The 21,142-nt window shown below is 50.3% G+C and overlaps 1 protein-coding gene across 1 annotated transcript; it reads left to right on the forward strand.

The window, feature by feature from the left end:
* Positions 1-18,735: 18,735 nt before the first annotated feature.
* On the forward strand, positions 18,736-19,662 carry LOC311202965 (olfactory receptor 14C36-like; the record flags this gene model as incomplete). The annotated part of the gene is made up of 1 exon (XM_084277606.1): positions 18,736-19,662. The coding sequence occupies one exon, from the start codon at positions 18,736-18,738 to the stop codon at positions 19,660-19,662; it is 927 nt and encodes a 308-aa protein (XP_084133732.1).
* Positions 19,663-21,142: the final 1,480 nt, after the last annotated feature.

Genomic DNA, 21,142 nt, shown 5'->3' on the forward strand with positions numbered 1-21,142 from the left:
GCATCCACATTTGACTCTGCTCAACATCCAGCATTAGCTCCCAAACAAGAGTTGTGAGGGCCTAGTAATCTTCCTGGCCTGAAACCTCCCGAGCTAGCCCACTAGCAGACCCAGTAGCCTTGTGGCTCATGTCTTTCAAAGACAACAGAATGGTCCTAATAGTGCCTGACATAATTTTCTAACTCTAACAGCATCCACCTTCAAAACTGCTAAACCTCCAGCAATAAATATCCCCCCCCGCTCCGAAAAATTAGAGGGCTGAAAGATGTTCCTGTCCTAAAACCCCAGTAGGTAGCCCGCCAGATTCTCCAGTAGCCTTGAGACTCAGGTCTGTCCTTACCAAGGTAACAGTCCTAACGTTGTCTGATGTTCTTTTCAGGCTCTAACAGCCTCCCTCTTCAAAACTGCTAAATGCCCAGTAGTGGCTTACAAATGAAAGGCTCAAAGGATGACTGATGTTCCTGACCTGAAAGCTGCCTAGGTAGCCCACTAGGAGCCCCAGCACCCTTGGGGATCAGGGCTTTCCTTGCCTAAGTGAACGGTTGTAACAAGACTTGGTGATATTTTCTGGCTCTAACAGCATCCGCCTTCAGCAATGCTAAGCATCTAGCTATAGCTCCCAGTCAAAAGGTGCAAGGGCCCAAAAAATCTTCTTCCTGGAAACTTCCCCAGGGAGCCCAAAAGATGCCCCAGTAATGTTGGGGCTTAGGGCTTTTATAGACAATGGAATGGTGATAACAGTGTTAGACATCAGTGTTCAGCTCTACCAGCTTCTAGTTTTGAAACTGCTAAACATCCATCACTAGCTCCCAAACAAAAGTTATGAGGGACTAGTGATCTTCCTGGCCTGAACCCTTCCCAAGTACTGCACTAGGAGCACCAGTAAGCTTGGACCTCAGGGCATTCCTAGCCACAGGAACAGTCTGAAAAATACCTGATGTCATTTTTAGGCTCTACCTTCATTGACCCTCGAACATGCTGAATGTTCAGCAATAGAGTCCTAGGTTCTTTAACACCTAGTGCTGTCATTTTTTGTTAGAGGCGCCAGCAGTTGGAGAGCCATCTGCAAGCACACATGAACCCTGCAAACAGACCTTGAGAAACTCTGGGATTTGATGAACAGAAACATTTCCATCAGAAGAGATCTTCTCCTGACATTATTTTGGCTGGGGTGGAATTAATTTGCATGTTGGCGGTTCTGTGGTTTGGAACTGTAAGCAAAAAAAGTCTAGGTTTTGATTGACTTTTCTCTCTATTCATCCCCACCTCTCCCCATGAGCATAAACAAACTCTGAGAGTGAGTCCCTTTCATTAAAAAACTCAAGACTTCTACAACTAATTGGATTATCTTAGGTCCTTAGTGATACAGGTTTCAAAGGAATTTCCCATGGAGGACATTTTAACAGCCATGGGTATTTTCTGTCATGGTTCAGTTGATAAAAGAAGCGACAGCAGCATTCTGTGATGGATATCTGTCTCCTACAGAGATCTGGACAGGCAGGAAAAGCAGTCTTTTGAGATCCAACCCTGCATGGAGAACCTTGCTCTTCCCCAAGCCCAGCAATTCCCTCACTGGCCTCCTAGGACTCCCAACACTTTTCCTGGCATCATCTGTGCTCACAGGCACAGACAGATTTCTCTGACAACAAACAGCAGTTCAACATGATCCAGTTTAATACACATGAAATCTCTCTCCTCAGCTGCCTGCTACGGCCAAGCAGCGTGTGAAGGGGGTCAGCTTTCAGAGGAGATTCTCTCCCAGACCAGTTTCAATCAGATACATAGAAAGATCACTTATCCACATCCTGACCTTCTGACAGAACAGTTCATTACATTGCTTAAAGATAGGATGTTTTCCAACTGTGTGAAGATCAAAGCAGACTGGAGAGAGCTGAGCAGCATCTGAATGACGAAAGAGCAAGCAGAAGTGGAAACATCTGACCAAAGTGAAGTGCACATGTTCAGCTACTCTGCTGAAAAGATGTCCTAGACATGGCTGTATCATCAGGAGAGGTTGAAACACCTGAACAATGAGGGAGATGGAAGAGAGGCTAGAGTACAGGTACAGGGGCTGGCCAATATTTCTTCTGCTGCCATGTGTACACTTCTTGGAAATTCCTCTTCTTCTGTGGTGGGAAATCATCACCATTTCAGACCAGTAATCGAGTCATTCAGCTGATGAAAAGGTGGTTGTAATTTTTTAAAAAAGAAAACAAAACAAAGAAGAAAACAAGAGAAATAGAAATATTCTGACCCTTTGAAGACAAACACAATGCAAGGAGAGTACAGGTTGTCTTTACACAATGTCTGGCTCACAGAAGGTCAGGACATACTGCGTTAGGAATGGGACGAATGTGGAACATGTTACAGCTTAGAAAATCTAAAATGAAAAAAAAACAACCAACCAAACTGAAAATACTACTAAATACAAACTGGTCCTAACGTGAGTTACATGGTCAGTGATAGGCAGAAGAAGATGAGCATTTCAGTGCTGCTTAGAGACTACCAGTCATCAGTTTCCACACAGCATCCTTGAGCTCCTGGTTCCTCATGCTATAGATGAGGGGGTTCACTGCTGGTGGAAACACTGAGTACAGAAATGACACTAGAACATCCAGAAATTGGGAGGAGATGGAGGGGGGCTTCAGATATGCAACCACGCCAGTGCTGACAAACAGGGAGACCACGGCCAGATGAGGAAGACACATGGAAAAGGCTTTGTGCTGTCCCTGCTGCAAGGGGATCCTCAGGCAGGAGGAGGAACTGACTGATGGAGGTGCTGCTGTTGGACATCTGCTGCTGTCAAGTGTGGAGACCTGTCCAAGGAGGAAAAAGGTAGTGAGAAGTTAGGGAACTGTTCCTTGAGGAAAACTTTTTCCATTTCACATTTACTCTCTTTATTCAGGAAGCCTTTGGTCAGGTCCCTTTTTGGAGGTCTGCTTTGTGCTGGCTTGAGCGTGCCACTGCTGGGAGGAGGGTTGACTGTGGGCTCTGGAGAACTCAGTCCTGCCTGGCAGCAGTCAGTAAATAGAAGGATGGTGTGATCTCAGACTAAATCCCCTGTGGATAGCAATGAGCTTTTCAGCACTGTCACTCCAATTTCACCTGTGGGCAGAGCAGAGCTTTGGAGCTTTGGTTTTCTCCTGACTGAGAGCTGAGGAATCCAGTCTCACAGGGCAGCGCTCCAAAGCCCTCCTGTGGTCTCATCCTACCCAAGGAGGATCTCAGCTCCCCGCTCCCAGCCAGGGACACACAGGGCTCAGTGCAGCTGCCCACACACAGGTAATGAGTGGCATTGCCACAGGCTCTGTGCTGAGATGTCTCTTGCATGGGGCTCCTGTCTGGGGCACAAGAGTCCCTGGGAGAGCAGTGCCATTGTGGGAGGCAGCCTGCAGCCCAGCAGGAGCCCCCTGGAAGTCCACAGTCCTACAGATGGGGGTTCTGAAGTGAGGGTCAGCTCAGTGCCAGCCCCACCATTGGACATGCCCAGAGCCCCAGGAACCGTTGGGAGAAAGGCAACAAGAACAGGAGAGGAAATAGCAAGAAACATTCCACAAAAGGCTAGAAGGACAGGCACTCAGGAGTTTCTTCTCTCTGGGACAAGGACCCTGCCCCATATTTCCATGCGTCACACGTTACATCCGCCATTTCTTTCCACAGTGTGAATGCAGCCATGCCCAGGAGAAGACAGCTGTCCTGCCCTGTCCCTCTGATGGGCAGAAGGGCCTCCTTTCCAGGCAGCACCTTCTTTTCCTATGGAGAACCTGTCCTCCTGACAGACCCCACACACTGCCCCATGTCCCAGCTTTAGGAGATCCCTCCAGGGTGTCCTCAGCATCAGAGCTGCCTGCGCTTTGCCTGTGTTTGTCCTCATGGCCTCCAGTTGTCTGCTCTAACGAGTCCCTGGGGAGGCTTTGTCAGGAATGGCTCCCAGTGGGGCCTGTTAGTGCTTCAAGGTACTTTGGGCATTACTCCTGACTTGAACCTCTTGAGAGTTTTCTTCACCCTCCTCTTGGTATCTGAGGTCTGTGGACTCAGAAGAAAAGACACCATGGGGCTCATTAACATCCAGAAAGCCCTTACAAGCATGGCTTTTCAAGTCACTTTCATTAAAGAGCTCAAAACTCCTACAACTACTTGGATTTTAGTTGGGTCCTTTAGGTTTTAACGGAATTTCCCATGGAGGACCTTTTTTCAGTCATGGGTATTTTCTGTCATGGCTCAGTTGATAGAAGAAGTGACAGCAGCATTCTGTGATGGATATGGGTCTGCAAAGGAGATCTGGACAGGCAGGAAAAGCAGTCTCTTGAGATTCAACCCTACATGGAAAACCTTGCTCTTCCCCAAGCCCAGCAGTTCCCTCACTGGCCTCCTGGGAATCCCAACACTTTTCCTGGCATCATCTGTGCTCACAGGCACAGACAGATTTCTCTGACAACAAACAGCAGTTCAACATGATCCAGTTTAATACACATGAAATCTCTCTCCTCAGCTGCCTGCTACGGCCAAGCAGCGTGTGAAGGGGGGCAGCTCTCAGAGGAGATTCTCTCCCAGAACAGTTTTATTTAGATACATAGAAAGGTCAGTTATTGTTGCAGTCTGGCATAGCTGGGTGCTGGGAGAGGATGGGGGCTGCAGAGATGGCTCCTGCAAGAAGCAGCTGGAATTTCTCTGCAGGCCCTGCAGAGCAAACACTAGTTGATTCAAGGGCAGAGTCACTGCTGACCAAGGCCAAGCCCATCAGTGATGGTCACAGCGCCTCTGGGAATCACATTTAGGAAAACATAAATGCACGCTGCAGCCTTTTTCCACCAGAGAAGGGAGTGAGAAGATGTAATGAGCTGTGCAGACACCAAGGCTGGGAAGATGGGGGAGGATGCCCAATGTGCCAGAGTGAAAGATGCCCCTGCAGCCTGGGGAGAAACCCATGGTGGAGCGGGTATCCCACCACAGCCCATGGAAAAAGCCCAGACCCCACCTGCAGCCCGTGGAGAGGCCCCACACTGGATGGAGCAGGGGGAGACATACAGGAGATGCTGTGACCCACGTTGGAGCCAGCCCCTGCCAGCACTGGCAGCCCGTGGGGAGAGACAGAGACACACAGATGAGCAAGGGAGAGATTTGCGCCAGAGCAGTTTTACTGGGGGGGGGGAGGCTGGTGACCCCGTGGAGGACTGGGACTGAGAGACACTGTGACTGATGACTGCACCCATAGCAGTGACCCATGGTGGGGCAGCTGAGGAAGAGATAAAGCCCTGTGGCTTTGTGCCATCCCTACTCCGAGGGGATCCTCAGCACAGTCCTGAAGATCTGCACATAGGACACCACGATGAACACAAAACACTCAAAAGCCAAACATCCTCTGACCACAATTTCCCTGAGCGAGGCCCATGAGCAAGAAAGCTTGAGGATCTGGGGGATTTCACAGAAGAACTGGTGAAGGGCATTGCCATGGCAGAGGGGCAGTGAAAATGTGTTGGCTGTGTGCAGTACAGCACTGAGAAACCCACTGGCCCAGGCAGCTGCTGCCATGTGGACACAAGCTCTGCTGCCCAGGAGGGTCCTGTATGACCACAGGAATGAGCCCACTGTTGTGTTGCACTTGTTGTCTACAAAGGTGGCCTGGTTTTAGGAGGAATAGAGTTGATCTTCTTTCTAGCAGTCCATGTGGTGCCACGTTTGGCTGTTTGGATGAGAGCAGTGCTGATAACAGGGAGGCTTTAGTTGTGGGCTGGGTGGAGAATGGATTGAGACCAGCCCTGATGAGATGGACTTAGGGGAGTTGATGGATGACAAGCTCAACATGAGCCAGTAGTGTATGCTTGCAGCTTAGCAGGCCAACCATGTCCTGGGCTGCATCAAGAACAGCGTGGCCAGCACATTGAGAGAGGTGATATTGCACTTCAACTCTGCTCCACCTGGATTCCTCCGTCCAGCTCTGGGTTCCCCAGTACAAAAAAGACATAAACCTGTTAGAACAAGTCCAGAGGAGGGCCATGAGGATGATCAGGGTGCTGGAGCTCCTCTCCTATGAAGACAGGCTGGACAGGAGTTGGACTTCTCCAGCCTGGAGAAGAGAATGCTCCATGGAGACCTATTGCAGCCTTCCAAGACCAAAAGGAGCTACAGGAAAGCTTGACTGGTTACAAGGGGGTGTGGATAGAGGACAGGGGGAATGTTTTTTACCTGAAAGAAGGTGCATTAAGATTAGCTACATGGAAATGAGTCTTCACTGTGAGAATGGCAAGGCCCTGGCCCAGGTTTCCCAGAGAAGCTGTGGATGGCTCTGGGTCAAGGACAAGGGGTTTAGGCTGAAAGAGGGTAGGTTTAGATTAGATGTTGGGAAGAAATTCTTTACTATGAGGGTGGTGAGGCACTGGCACAGGTTGCCCAGAGATGTTGTGGAAGCCCCATCCCTGGAAGTGTTTAAGGCCAGACCAGGTGTTCTGATTTAACCCCAGCTGGAAGTTAAGCACCAAGCAGCCACTCATTGACACCCAACCCCCACGAGGATGAAAGGACAAAGAAAAAAGCTCCAGGTCTGAGATACAAACTGATTATTACAATAAAGAATGTGATGGTGATGATGACAACAACAATATACAAGAGAAACAGCAAGACAAGAACAAGACTAAGAACATCTAAAGAATAATATTCATCATAATAATATTTACTTTATCCAAATGGATTGATTTTTCATGTGATGGAATCTGCTTAGTGAACTCCCTGCCTTAATCTCCAATCCATGAGACTTTTTTTGCATTTCTATCTGCCTGTCTAGATGTGGACTTCTCTCCTAGTCCTTTGGTGTCTTTCTGTGGAGGGACAAATAACCTCTCCAAGCGGAGTGAGAGGTCAGTGCTGGAAATGGTGGTCATTTCTGGCTGTTCAGTGATGATCACGTTGTGGTCTGGCTTAAGGCTGACTTGTGGACCTGGATTCTTATTTATTTTCTCTTCTGCCTTCCTCCCCATCCCACACACACATACTCCCACCTTCTGTCAAGAGCGTGAACACAAAGATTGGCTGAGGTACTTAGGGCGATGGTTTAGATAGTAATATAGGTGTAAGGGGGATGGTTGGATTGATGATTTTGGAGGTGTTTTCCAACCTTAATGATTCCCTGATTCTGTGATCACTCTGGGGCAGCTTCTCCTGGGTGCCCAGAGAAGATGGAAACAGACCAGACCCTGCTCTGCTGATCTTTCGTGCCTCCTTCAGGAAGCCTGGCTGTGTGAGGACACTGCCATGTGCCTCCACAATGCACCCACTTCAGGTTTTCTCTCCAGAACATTTTCCTGGGCATGTCCTTCAGAACCATGTTGCAAGCAGATCTAAGCCTTCAGGAAGTTCCAGAGAAGAGCTCAGAGAAAGAATCAAGTCACTTCTGAGTCCTGTATTTTGTTGTAAAAACCAGCGAGTGCAGCTTGTATCCTATGCAGCATCTGGGTCACACAGGACATGGAGATACTGAATTAGGAATGGTGTGAATGTGAACCACATTATTGCCACATAGAAAAGCTAGAAGAAAAAACTGAACCAAATCAAACTACCTACTGTGAGTTACACAATCAGTGATATACAGAAAATGATGGGCAGTTTATTGGTGCTCAAAAAATTCTGTCATCAGTTTCCACATGGCATCCTGGAGCTCCTGGTTCCTCATGCTGTAGATGAGGGGGTTCACTGGTGGAGGAACCACTGAGTAGAAAACTGCAACCCCCAGATCTAGGGATGGGGAGGAGCTGGAGGGGGGCTTCAAGGCAAACATGGCAGAGCTGAGGAACAGGGAAACCACAGCCAGGTGAGGGAGGCAGGTGGAAAAGACTTTGTGCCATCCCTGCTGCGAGGGGATCCTCAGCACAGCCCTGAAGATCTGCACATAGGACACCACAATGAACATAAAACATCCAAAAGCCAAACAGAAGCTAAAAGCAACAAGTCCAATCTCCTTGTGGTAGGTCTGTGAGCAGGAGAGCTTGAGGATCTGGGGGATTTCACAGAAGAACTGCTCAACAGCATTGCCCTTGCATAAGGGAAGTGAAAATGTATTGGCTGTGTGCAGCACAGCATTGAGAAACCCACTGCCCCAGGCAGCTGCTGCCATGTGGACAGAAGCTCTGCTGCCCAGGAGGGTCCCGTAGTGCAGGGGGTGGCAGATGGCAACGTAGCGGTCATAGGCCATGACAGTGAGCAGAAAAAGGTCTGCTGAAATGAGAAAGACAAACAGAAAGACTTGGGTAACACATCCTGAGTGAGAGATTGCCCTGGTGTCCCATAAGGGACATAGGCCATGGTTTTGGGCACTGTGGTGGACATGGAGCCCAGTTCTCTGATCGAGAGGTTGAGGAGGAAGAAGTACATGGGGGTGTGTAGTCGGTGGTCACAGGCTATGGTGATGATGATGAGGCCGTTGCACAGAATAGCAGCCAAGTAGATGCCCAGGAAGAGGCAGAAGTGCAAGAGCTGCAGCTCCAGTGTGTCTGCAAAGGGCAGGAGGAGGAACTGGCTGATGGAGCTGCTGCTGTTGGACATCTGCTGCTGTCAAGTGTGGAGACCTGTCCACGGACGAAAACAGTATCTCATTTAAGCAGAGATTTCTTAGAGGAAACCCCCTCACCATTTCGCATAGTAATCCCCCTCCCTGAGAGGAATGAGAAATCTGGTAGATAATTTCTCTCCCATACCACCTGAATGACATCATGTCTCACAGCTTGTGGACCTACTTCCCATGTAGACTCTTCCAGGGCAGGACACTCAGCGTTGGTTCCAGAGCAGAAGCTGATCCATACTGACACTCAAATATTAGAGACCAAAAGCACCACAAAGGGCTGGGGGAACAGGAAAGAAAACTGCAATGCTCCAAAAAAAAAAATGAAGCAAGAAGGGCATGCTGTGCAGCCTTCTCCTTACCCTGCTGTGCAATCATCTCACAGACAGGGACACTGGAGGGCAGTTGCTTTTGTCTGCTTTGTTCTGTGGCTGTTGTAGGACACAGGCACTTCTCCTAGATTTGAGGTTCCCCTGCTGAGGCTGTGACTCATGGCCAGATCCCATAGCCCTTGGGCAATAGGGTCTGCTGGGTGAGAGAGGAGACCAGGTTTGACTCCAGGGAAGGCACCCTCACTTCTTTGATTGCAGGAAGGTGACCAACTCGTCCCTCCCATGGAAATGCAGTAGTTCATTCACTGCCCAAGTCTGTCTCTGCTGCCAGGAGCTGTCCCTGCCAGGAACTGGACCTCTGTCCCCATGTGTCTTCCATGGAATGGCTCACAGACCCCATATCATCTCTGACATGCAGAACCCTCCTGGTAGTTGGGCACTGCCCAGCCCAATCCCTGCTCCTGAAGCAGCTAAGGAGAAGATGAGAGATGTAGTAACAAGAACTGGGATCTCCATCCCTTCTCCACAAAGGAGAAAGAAATTCCCATTCCACACTACCCACCCAGCCTCCTTCTCTTTCAGGTCAATGCTGCCTTGATGCTTTTCCTCCAAAGGACCCTCAGCCAATGTCTTGGGCTTGATCTGGAGCTGGGAGCAGCCCTGGCTCATACATCACCCTCTGACAACAGGAGGATTCTGACACAAATTTCTCCTGCATGCCAGCTATAGGATGGGCCAGGTCTGGCAGATCCCTCCAGGATGTGCCCTGCGACCAAAGACTTACTGTGGACAGGATGTGGAGATTTCTTCTCCAGTGAACTCGGTGCCTTTTCCCACTCCTGGCTGTCGTTAAGTTCTCTCTGCACTGCTTGTCTGCCCTCGCTGCCTGCAGGCAGAGCTCTCTGCCCTGCAGTGTTCTGACAGGAGCTGCTCCTGGGCAGAGATGTCTCTGTGCAGCGCAGCCTGTTTGCCTTGAGCTCCCTCCATCCCAGGAGCCGGCTCAGTGCAGCAGCAGAGGAGGAGCCCAAGGCAGCCCTTTCTCTGCACCTGCCACTCCCTGGAGATGTCTCTGGCTCTCCAGGGCTGACAGATCTGGAAAGGCAGTGGGGTCCCACATGGGGAAAACCATTTGAAGCCCGCTGAAGTCACCCCTGAAAGTTCCTCCCTCTGCACTAAGCAGGGTCTACGGGAGGTTTCAGTGCTCCCCTCAGGAAACTGCTATGTCTGTCCCACTGTCAGGCAGACAGGTGGGCAGTGACAGGCAGGACATCATTTGATGGTTGTGGGGCAGGGATTCAGTGGAGTCAGTGCAGGCATCTTGGCTTTCATCTATGACCCTGAAGCTGCAGGGGGATTGAGCTCCTGTGCCCCCGCCCCAACCCCACAGGAGGTGGGATTCCTCTTGCCTCAGCTCAGCGTGCACAAAATCATCTCAGAACATCTCAAGTTGGAAGAGACCCACGAGGATCATACAGTCCAACTCCTTGCTCTCTTCAGGGCTACATAGAACTAATTCATAGGTTTAAGAGCCCTTTCCAGATGTTCCTTCAACTCTGACAGTCCCAGAGCTCTTTGTCTCAGCTGCCAAGCTAGTGACTGGAGATGGAGGCCAGGAGCTGGTCCTTCAGGTACCCTTTGAGGTACGCAAGTGGTCAAAGGCACATGCAGGTGACTGAGAACTGTAATGGAGCCATTGTGAGGGACAGGGTGGTGTCTGGGGACCTTCAGGAGGGATCTCATGACCAGGAGTACTGCTGGAAATCAGAGGTCACATCAGCTGGTCTCTGTGATGCCCATGCAGGGAGGTTTCCAGGTCTCAGCTCCAAAAAGTGTCACACCCCTGGGCACAGTGTAGGTGGTAGTTCCACTTTGGGCAGGAGGTCAGGCTGGAAATCCCCAGCAGTCCCCTTGCTACCCACACCTCCATCAGCCTGTGCCCTGAAATGTGCCCTAGAAGAAGGGATCCAGCTGAAGGGGAAGGTATTTTGATCATAGGCTTATGGGAAAAGTCAGAGAGGAAAGCAGCTCCAGACAGCTCTAGTCCATCGTGCACCTCAAAGCAAGGTCATATCTGAGGCCAGACCGGGTTGGCCAATAAAGGACAGTACTCACTCCAAGCAGGAGCCTGGCATCTACACCACTGTAACAGAGACAAGACATGTGACCAGCTCCCTGAAGACAAGCATTGGGAAGACATCACCATTTGGTCCAGCATTGGTTTCCACTGGGACAGTTCTTGCTGGTTCTCACTCTGCCCCACCAGTGAGACCTAAGGGTGAGCAAGAAGTAGGGAGGGGGACACAGCCAAGACAGCTGACCCCAGCTGACTCAAGGGATATCCCATACCACACAACATCATGCTCATCAAAAAGATGGGAAAGAAGGAGAAAGTGAACTGCTCTGGAACAGGCCTGAGCATTTCACGAAGATTCACCCAAGGTTCAGAGAAGCATGGCTCTTCTTCCCCTGTCCTGGCATGTTCTCCTGAGCCACCCAGGAGTTTTGTGTGCCAAGAGAATCAAAGCAAAGCCTTGGGACTTGGGGGAATCTCAATTTCCCTGCTGAAAGGCAGGTTCTCAGTGCCAGATTTAAGCCTTCAGAGAGAGGATCCAAAAAATAACATCCCCTTGCCTTTGGTCTCCTCTCAAACCTGACCAAGTGATGGGAAGAAGAAGGAGAAAGCAAGTCAAGGAGAAAGAAAGTGGAGAAGAAAGTCATGGAGAAGAAAGTGAAAGAGCATGCGCTGAGAGCGAGGAAGACTTCCAGCCTTCATCCCTGAAGACCACCAGAAGACCCCCTAAGTGTCCCTGAGCGTGCTCTATCTGGGAGGAGTGAACGTAAATTTGCATAACCCTGCCTTTTCGTAGAAATGATAATGAGTATGTGTAATTAATCTGTATCAAGATGAGAAATTTGGCTTTGAATGGAACACACACTCGGAGGATCGATCCCCTGTGTGCCCAGAGCTGCTGTAAAGAAACCCTGCAGAGCAGTCACCAAGGCTGGTGAGTTTGGCTTCCGGCTTTCCGAGGCATCAGGAGGTGCTGCTGTACGTTTAACAGGTTGAAAGGTGGACGCTGGTAGAGCTGGAATGTTTAGCACCATATTACTCCCCTAAACCTGCATTCCCATATAACTTCCCCAAAGCCCCGACTTTTCCCCTCCAAATCCCACCATATTTCCCCTCAGGCACCCCCCCTTACACCTCTCACACCTTCTTACTACAGTAAGTGCCTCCCCTCCCTCTCCACCCCCTTCTTAACCCCCCAGAACATTTTATACCCTCCCAGCACCATCTTACCCCCCAGATCCCACTCTAGCGGAGGGTTAATATGGCACTGAGAGCGTCTGCAAGTAAGTGCTTGGCAGGAGAAAGGTCTCTTTCATGCCAGTGCTGGGACCAGGCATGTTCCATCTCGTATTGGCCACCTTGCTTTGCCTCCTTCTAATTCCACTGACTCGTTTTGCTCCTGGAAATGAACCTGTTTATCCACAGACAGTGAAGGGACTGGCATGGATAGAAACAAAGCCTGTGTGTTTGGAATAGCAGCCACAGAGGGGAAAGGGGATCAGGAGAAAATGGTTTTATCCTTACCAATGAAAAGCCCAACACCAGCCCACCTTTACAGCCTGTCAGGATCCCTCTGGATGGCTCCTTTCCTTCTGTTGTGTCACCCACACCACTCAGCTTGGTGTCATCCCCAAACTTGCTGAGGGTGCACTCAATTCCATCACCCATGTCGCTGATAAAGATGTTAAAGAGCACCGGTCCCAAGACAGACCCCTGGGGGACACCGCTGATCACCGGCCTCCACCTGGACATAGACCCATTGACCACCACCCTTTGGCTACGTTCTGTCAACCAGTTTCTTATCCACTGGATGGTCCACCCATCAGCTCCACATCTCTCCAGTTTAGAGATAAGGATGTGGTGGGGGACTGTGTCAAATGCCTTGCACAAGTCCAAGTAGATGACATCGGTCGCCGTCCCTTCATCTACTGATGCTGTCACTCCATCAGAGAAGGTCACCAGATTGGTGAGGCACGACCTTCCCTTGGTGAAGCCGTGCTGGCTGTCCTGGATCACACGCTCATCCCTCATGTGCTCCAACATGTTATCCAGGAGGATCTGTTCCATGATCTTCCCAGGCACAGAGGTGAGGCTCACCGGCCTGTAATTCCCTGGGTCTTCCTTGTTCCCTTTTTTATAAATGGGAGTGACATGACCTTTTTCCAGTCCCCAGGGACCTCTCCTGACAGCCACGACTTTCCAAATATGATGGAGAGCGGCTCAGCAACCCTATCAGCAGCTCCTTCAGGACCCTGGGATGCATGTCATGCAGCCCCATAGACTTGTAGACATTCAGTCTCATGAGGTGGTCTCGGACTTACTCTGCCCTTACACTGCGGGGGTATTTACTCCCCCAGTTCCCACCTAGAGGTCCAGGGATGCAAGGTTCTGGGACTTGAGAATGATGAGAATCCTGGCTGCCAGAGAAGACTGAGGCAAAGGATTCATTCAGAACCTCAGCCTTCTCCTCATCAGTTGCAGCCAATTCTCCTTTCTCATTTACCAAGGGGGGTACGTTCTCTTTGGCCTGTATCTTCTGGCCGATGTACCTGTAAAATCCCTTCTTGTTGTTTTGAACATCCCTCACCAAGTTCATCTGCACCTTGGCTTTCCTGATCCCATCTCTGCAATTCCCAACAGTATCCCTGGATTCTTTCCAGGCAACACACCCTTGTTTCCAGAGCTTGGACTTGCCTTTCTTTTCCCTCAGTTTGGCCAGCAGGTCCTTGCTTAGCCATGCTGGTCTCCTGCCCTTCCTGCCAATTTTCTTATTGAGAGGGACAGAGAGCCCTTGAGCTCTCAGAAAGGCATCCTTAAAGAGGAGCCAACTTTCCTCAATATTTCTGTCTCTAAGGACCACCTCCCAGGAGATCTTGGTGAACAAGTCCTTAAACAGCCTCAAGTTTGCTCTCCTAAAGTTCAGGGTTCTGATCCCACTGTTTGCCAGGCCCACATTCCTTGAGATCACAAACTCAACCAGGGCATGGTCACTGCAGCCCAGGCTGTCTGCAACGTTAACACCTTTAATGATCTCCCCCACATTAGAGAGCACCAGGTCCAGCAATGCATCACCTCTGGTTGGTCTGTCCAAAACCTGAACAAGAATGTTATCAATCATGGACTCCAGGAGTCTCCTGGGTCTCTTGCAGCTCGCTGTGTGGTTTTCCCAGCAGATATTCGGGTGGTTAAAGTCCCCCATCAGGATGAGTGCCTGTGACTGTGATGCCTCATCAGCAGTCTCTCCTTGATCAGGTGGCCTGTAGTAGACCCCTATCACCAGCTGCTCTTTATTAGCCCCATCCCTAATTCTGACCCACAGGCTCTCAATCTGCTCCTGGTCACTTCTCAGAGAGAGCTCCTCACAGTCTATCCACTTTTTAACATAGAGGGCAACTCCCCCACCCTTCCTTCCTAGCCTATCCCTTCTAAAAAGGTGATACCCTTCTACAGGGGTGTTCCAGCTGTGGGAATAATCCCACCATGTTTCCCTGATTGCAACCAGATCATAATTTTCCAGTGAAATCACGGTTTCCAACTCCTCCTGCTCATTACCCATGCTGTGTGCATTGGTGTGAAGACACTTCAGCTGGACTTTCTGACTCACCACCTTTTTTGAGGAGCCCTCCCTCAACCCTCTGGGAGAATCTGAAGTTTTCCCCCACTGCCTCCTAGAGGGATATTAGAAGGTTCCAGAAGGGGGGTCAGCAATACTACCTCCTCTGAGCAGTCCCCAGAAGTTCCTATGGGACACTTCAGAGGTATTTCCCTACAGTCTTGTAGAGTTTCAGCATCCCCAAGCCCTTCTCTGTCTCATTGAATTTTACCCTCTTCCCCCTTCAAATCTAGTACAAAGCTAGAGGCTACTTGCTGTACCTTAGCAAGCCTCACTATATCCCCTCCCCCCTTCCTAACTAGTTTAAAGCCCTGTCAATCAGGCCTGCCAGCTCTTGAGCAAGGATTCTTTTCCCTCTTGGAGACAGGTGACACCCATCTGCTGCCATCAGTTCAGGTGCTGAGTAAACTGCCCCATGATTGAAAAACCCAAAGTTCCTGAGGTGGCACCAGCCCCTCAGCCACCTATTCAACACCTCTGCTTTCCTAGCTCACTTTGTGTTCTTCACTGCCCCAAACTGGATAGAGGAAAACAACATTTGCACTCCCGCTCCCTCAACCACCCTCCCTAAACCCCTGAAGTCTCTTTTGATACTTCTCAGGCTTCTCTGAGAGATTTCATCGCTGCCTGCCTGAAGAATGAGTAATGGGCACCTTCCCCAGCAGTGAGGTCAGGCTGACAGGCCTGTAGTTCCTTGGGTCCTCCTTCTGACATTTCTTGTAGATGGGTGTCACACTGGCAGCATGAGTAACCTTAAGGCTCAGCACATTTATAGCTAACCTTTGAAAATGCCAAACTGCACCAATAGCTCCAAAACAAAAGGTGCCAGGAATGAAAGAAGTTCCTGGCCTGAAATGGCCCCATGTTGACTGCAAACGGGACCACTAACCCTGGGGCTCAGGGCTTTCATAGCCAAGGGAACAGTCTTAGAAGTGCCTGACCTCATTTTCAGAGTCTACAACCTTCCACTTTGAAAAACTGTTAAATGTAGAGCAACAGCTCCCAAGCAAAAGGTGTGTGGGCTGAAAAAGGTTCATCCCCAGGATGCACACTAGAAGCCCCAGTAACCTTGGGGCTCAGGACTGTCCTTGCCAAGGGAATGGTCACAACAGTGCCTGATGTAATTTTCCAGCTCTGCTAACATCCAGCTTCGAACATGTTAATTGTCCAGCAATATCTCCCAAACAAAAGATGTGAGGGCTGAAAGATGTGCCTAACCTGAAATTTAAGCAGATAGCCCCCTTAGACAAGTGTCTAAAGAGGAACATGGCCTTAAATCTCCTCAGGTATCCCATAAAACATCCAGACACTAAACAGGTGCTCAATACAAGATGATCAATCTCCCTGGGGTAGGCGTATGAGCATGTGAGGCTGAGGATCTAGGGGATTTCACAGAAGAACTGGTCAGCAGCATTGCCCTTGCAGAGGGGGAGAGAAAATATATTGGTTGTGAGCAGCACAGCATGGAGAAACCCGCTGCAGCTCCCCTGTGTCTGCCAAGGGCAGGAGGAGGAAGTGGGGAATGAAGCTGCCATGGAACATTCTCTGCCTCTATGCAGGAAGCCCTGTGCAAGGAGAACAAGGCAGTGAGAACTTGGGGCACTCTTCACTGATGAAAGGGTTCTCATTGAAGACCCAAGGACTGCCTCTCCCTGTTCTATAAAGTATTGGAAAGGTCCTTTTTGGACATTTCGTGCTGGCTGAGGGTGCCACTGGATGTACTGGGCTCTGATGTGAGCACTCCAGGTGTCAGTTTGTCCTTGCAGCAGCAGGTCTATCTTTTTTGATCTCTAGGATATTGTCTGGATGGTGGTTTCCATTTCCCCCAACTGCAGAGCAGAGCTTTGTAGATTTGTTTTTCCTGATTTTGTTCTTGGGAAACCCTGAGAAATGCCAAAATGCTCACCCTTTTCTTTCACAGGGGGAAGGAGTTCACTCCCTGTCCATGCATGGTGGTCCTGCCTCATGTGGAGACAAGGGAAGGTGATTCTCCTGCCCAGCTCTGGTTTGATCAGGAGAAATGACTCTGATGGACAGAGTCCCCAGCCAAGGGAGGGAACACCAGAGATGAGATCAGAAATTATCCCCATGAGGCCTGAGGTACCAGGAGACAGCCTAGAAGAACTGGTCTTCACTTGCTAAGCTTGGCCAGGCTCCTGGGATGGAGGGAGCTCATGGCAAACCAGCAGCGCTGCAGAGAGACAGCTCTGCCTAGGAGCAGCTCCTCTGCCAAGCACACAGGGCTGGGGACACTGCCTGTAGGCACCGAGGGGAGACCTGTGAGGCTGAGAGAGCTGACAGATGTTGAAAGCTCACTGGAGGAGAAACCTGCACAGCCTCTCCCTGGTATGTCTGTGGGTGCAGGGCAATGCAGGTTCTGTTCCTGGAGGGATCTCCTAAAGCTGGGACATGGGACGGTGTGTGGGATCTGTCAGGAGGACAGGTTCTCTCTAGGACCAGAAAGTGCTGCCTGGAAGGGATGCCCTTCTTCCCCATCAGAGGGACAGGGCAGGACAGCTGTCTTCTCCTGGGCCCAGGGCTGTCCTTGTAAGCAGGGTCCCTGCACCCCGGGGTCTGTGTGCTGGGGCAGGGACTCTGCTGCTGACAGGGTCAGCACTCAGCCTGCCTGCTGGGCTTCCATCAGCATCGCCACACACAGAAGCTGTGGGTGGCAAGGGTGACCCATGGAAGGACAGTGCAGGGACCTTCTGCTGTCAGTGTGCTTCGTAGGACAGGTTTGCTCCCAGATCCTGCTGATCCCAGGGAACCTCCCAGGGACTTTTCAAGAACACCAAGGATGCATTTTCCACTCCAGGTAAAGCAACTCTTCCTCCTGAATTGTCTCCTCTTGTGGGCTGTGTGGGAAGTGAGAGCTGAGCTTTTCTTGATAACTTTGCAGAAGGCAGTGCAAACTCATTTGTCATTAGGACTTGTCAGAGCATCTCCTGAGCCCTGCACACACAGAGGTTCCCCGGGGCAGTGCTCTGATGCCAGGAGGGGTCTGCAGAGCAGAGCTGAGCACAGGGCAGGTGGGATGAGGTCTGTGAGCACAGAGCAGGAGGTGACATGGGCAGAGAGAAGCAGCTGCAGGGACAGCTCCAGGCAGCAGAGACATTTTCAGGGAGACAGAAGGAGCTTCTCCTGGAAAAGACCCGGCAGTGGGGATTTGGGACCTCCCTGACATCCCCTGTAGTGCAGACAGTTTCACACAGCAAACCGCTGGTTTCTCCCAGACAGCACAGACTCTGCAACACGAGATCCAGGGTTTCAGGCTCAGTCTTCTTCTTAGCCTGATCCCAAGTAAGGAAAACTCCTGAGTGCCAGTCTATCCATCCCTTTCCTTCCAGCCTGGGATGGAGCATTCCACACTGTTTCACTTCCTGTATTTGCTGCCTTTCTCCCACAATTACCTGGGACTATGGGCAAGTCCATTGCTGTGTCTGGCACTGAGATGACCCTCACTTCAGGACCCCCATCTGCAGGACTGAGGATCACCTGTGTGTGGGCAGCTGCACTGAGCCCTGTGTGTCCATGGCTGGGAGCGGGGAGCTGAGATCCTCCTTGGGTAGGATGAGACTGCAGGAGGGCTTTGGAGCTCTGCCCTGCGAGACTGGATTCCTCAGCTCTCTGTGGGGTCCAGTTTATTCTGCCGGGAACAGCAGGGTGTGATCACAGAGCGTCCAGCACAGGGCAGCTGAGAGCAGGGCTGATGGACAGAGCAGATCTCCCCACGCTGCACTTAGGGGAAGGTTTCACTGGCACTGCAGCAGCAATGTCAGGGAGTTCTGACAGAAGAAACACTCCTCAGGTACAGGCAGGAGAAAACCAAAGCTCCAAAGCTCTGCTCTGCCCACAGGTGAAATTGGAGTGACAGTGCTGAAAAGCTCATTCCTATCCACAGGGGATTTAGTCTGAGATCACACCATCCTTCTATTTACTGACTGCTGCCAGGCAGGACTGAGTTCTCCAGAGCTCACAGCCAACCGTCCTCCCAGCAGTGGCACACTCAAGCCAGCACAAATCAGACCTCCAAAAAGGGACCTGACCAAAGGCTTCCTGAATAAAGAGAGTAAATGTGAAATGGAAAAAGTTTTCCTCAAGGAACAGTTCCCTAACTTCTCACTACCTTTTTCCTCCTTGGACAGGTCTCCACACTTGACAGCAGCATATGTCCAACAGCAGCAGCTCCATCAGCCAGTTCCTCCTCCTGGCCTTTGCAGACACATGGGAGGTGCAGCTCCTGCACTTCTGGCTCTTCCTGGGCATCTACCTGGCTGCTCTCCTGGGCAATGGCCTTATCATCATCACCATAGCCTGTGACCACCACCTCCACACCCCCATGTACTTCTTCCTCCTCAACCTCTCTGTTACTGACCTTGGCTACATCTCCACCACTGTTCCCAAAGCCATGGTCAATTCCTTGTGGGACACCAGGGCCATTTCCTACACAGGATGTGTGGCTCAACTCTTTTCCTTTGTGTTTTTGATCTCCACAGAGGACTTTCTTCTCACTGTCATGGCCTATGACCGCTACGTTGCCATCTGCCATCCCCTGCACTATGGGACTATTCTGGGCAGCAGAGCTTGTGTCCACATGGCAGCAGCTGCCTGGGCCAGTGGGTTTTTCCATGCTGTGCTGCACACAACCAACACATTTTCACTGCCCCTCTGCAAGGGCAATGCCCTTCACCAGTTCTTCTGTGAAATCCCCCAGATCCTCAAGCTCTCCTGCTCAGATGCCTACCTCAGGGAGATTGCAGTCATTTTGGTCAGTGTTTGTTTTGCTTTCGGGTGTTTTGTGTTCATTGTGGTGTCCTATGTGCAGATCTTCAGGGCTGTGCTGAGGATCCCCTCGCAGCAGGGACGGCACAAAGCCTTTTCCACCTGCCTCCCTCACCTGGCTGTGGTCTCTCTTTTTGTCAGCACTGTTTTCTTTGCCTACCTGAAGCCCCCCTCCATCTCCTCCCTATTTTTGGACGTGGTAGTGGCATTTTTGTACTCGGTGGTTCCACCAGCAGTGAACCCCCTCATCTACAGCATGAGGAACCAGGAGCTCAAAGATGCCATGTGGAAACTGAGGACTGGATGTTTCTAAGCAGCAAAAAACTGATCATTTTCTTCTGCATATCACTTGCCATGTGACTCACATTAGGACCTGTCTGTATTTAATAGGGTTTTTTTTTCCTTCTATGTTGTCTAAGCTGTAATAACATTTCACGTTCATCCCATTTCTAGTGCTGTATCTAGCTGTCTTTTTTTACCCAGACAGTGTGTAACGACGAGCTGTGCTCCTTTTGCATCATGTTTACTTTGAAAGGTGCACATTTTTTTCATTATTTATTTTTTTTCCTGGCATTTATAAAGTGTTTACAATAACAATGTCATCAGCTGAGTCACTCCACTAATTGAAAAGGCAATGCTTTCCCACCATGACAGAATAGGAATTTCCTGTGTCCTCTGTACCATAGAATCATCCAATCACTTGGGTTGGAAAAGCCCTTTAGGATCATCAAGTCCACAGCCACAGCCTAACCCTGCACAGTTCACTTCTAGACCATGTTCTCAAGCACAATATCTAAATGCCCTTTAAATACCTCCAGGGATGGTGAATCCACCACTTCCCTTGGCAGCCTGTTCCAACACTTGACTACCCTTTCAGTAAAGAAATTCTTCCTGATATCTAGCCTAAATCTCCCCTGGTGCATTTTGAAATCATTTGATCTTATCCTCTCCCTGTCTATCTGAGATAAGAAACTGAATACCACCTCTCTGCATCCTCCTGCAGGTAGTTGTAGAGAGCGATAAGGTCTCCCCTCAACCTCCTTTTCTTCAGACTAAAAAGGCCCATTTTCACTCAGCTGATCCTCAGAGGACTTGTGCTCCAAACTCTTCTCCAGAGTCATTGCCCTTCTCTGGAAACACTCCAGCATCTCAATGTCCTTCTTGTTAAGTGGCCCAAAATCGGACACAGCACTCGAGGTGTGGCCTCACCAGAGCTGAGTCTAACGGAACAATCACTTCCCTAATCCTGCTGGTTACACGGTTCCATACACAGGCCAGGATGCCATTGGCCTTCTTGGCCACCTGGGCACAGTGCTGGCTCATGTTCATCTCCCTGTCCACTAACACGCCCAGATCCTTTTTTTCCAGGAAAATCTCCAGCCACTCTGCCCCAGGCCTGTAGCATTGCCTGGGGTTATTGTGACCAAAGTGCAGGACCTGGCAGTTGGCCTTGTCAACCCTAAAAAGCTGGCCTCTTCCCATCAATCCAGCCTGTCCACATCACTCTGCAGAGCTTTCCTTCCCTCCAGCAGATCCACACTCCCACACAATTACATGTTGTCTGCAAACTGACTGTGGGTGCACTCAATCCCCTTGTCCAGATGATTAATAAAGGTGTTAAAGAGATCGTGCCCCAGCACTGAGCCCTGGGGAACAACACTTGTAACGTTCTGCCAGCTGGATTTAACTCTGTTCACCATAACACTTTGGGCCTGGCCTTCAGCCAGTTTCTAACCCAGCACAGAGTATACCCATCTAATCTATGAGCGGTGAGTTTCTCCAGCAGGATGCTG

This window comes from Gallinula chloropus (genome assembly GCF_964237585.1).
Source record: "Gallinula chloropus genome assembly, chromosome: 32".
Classification (NCBI taxonomy): Eukaryota; Metazoa; Chordata; class Aves; order Gruiformes; family Rallidae; genus Gallinula; species Gallinula chloropus.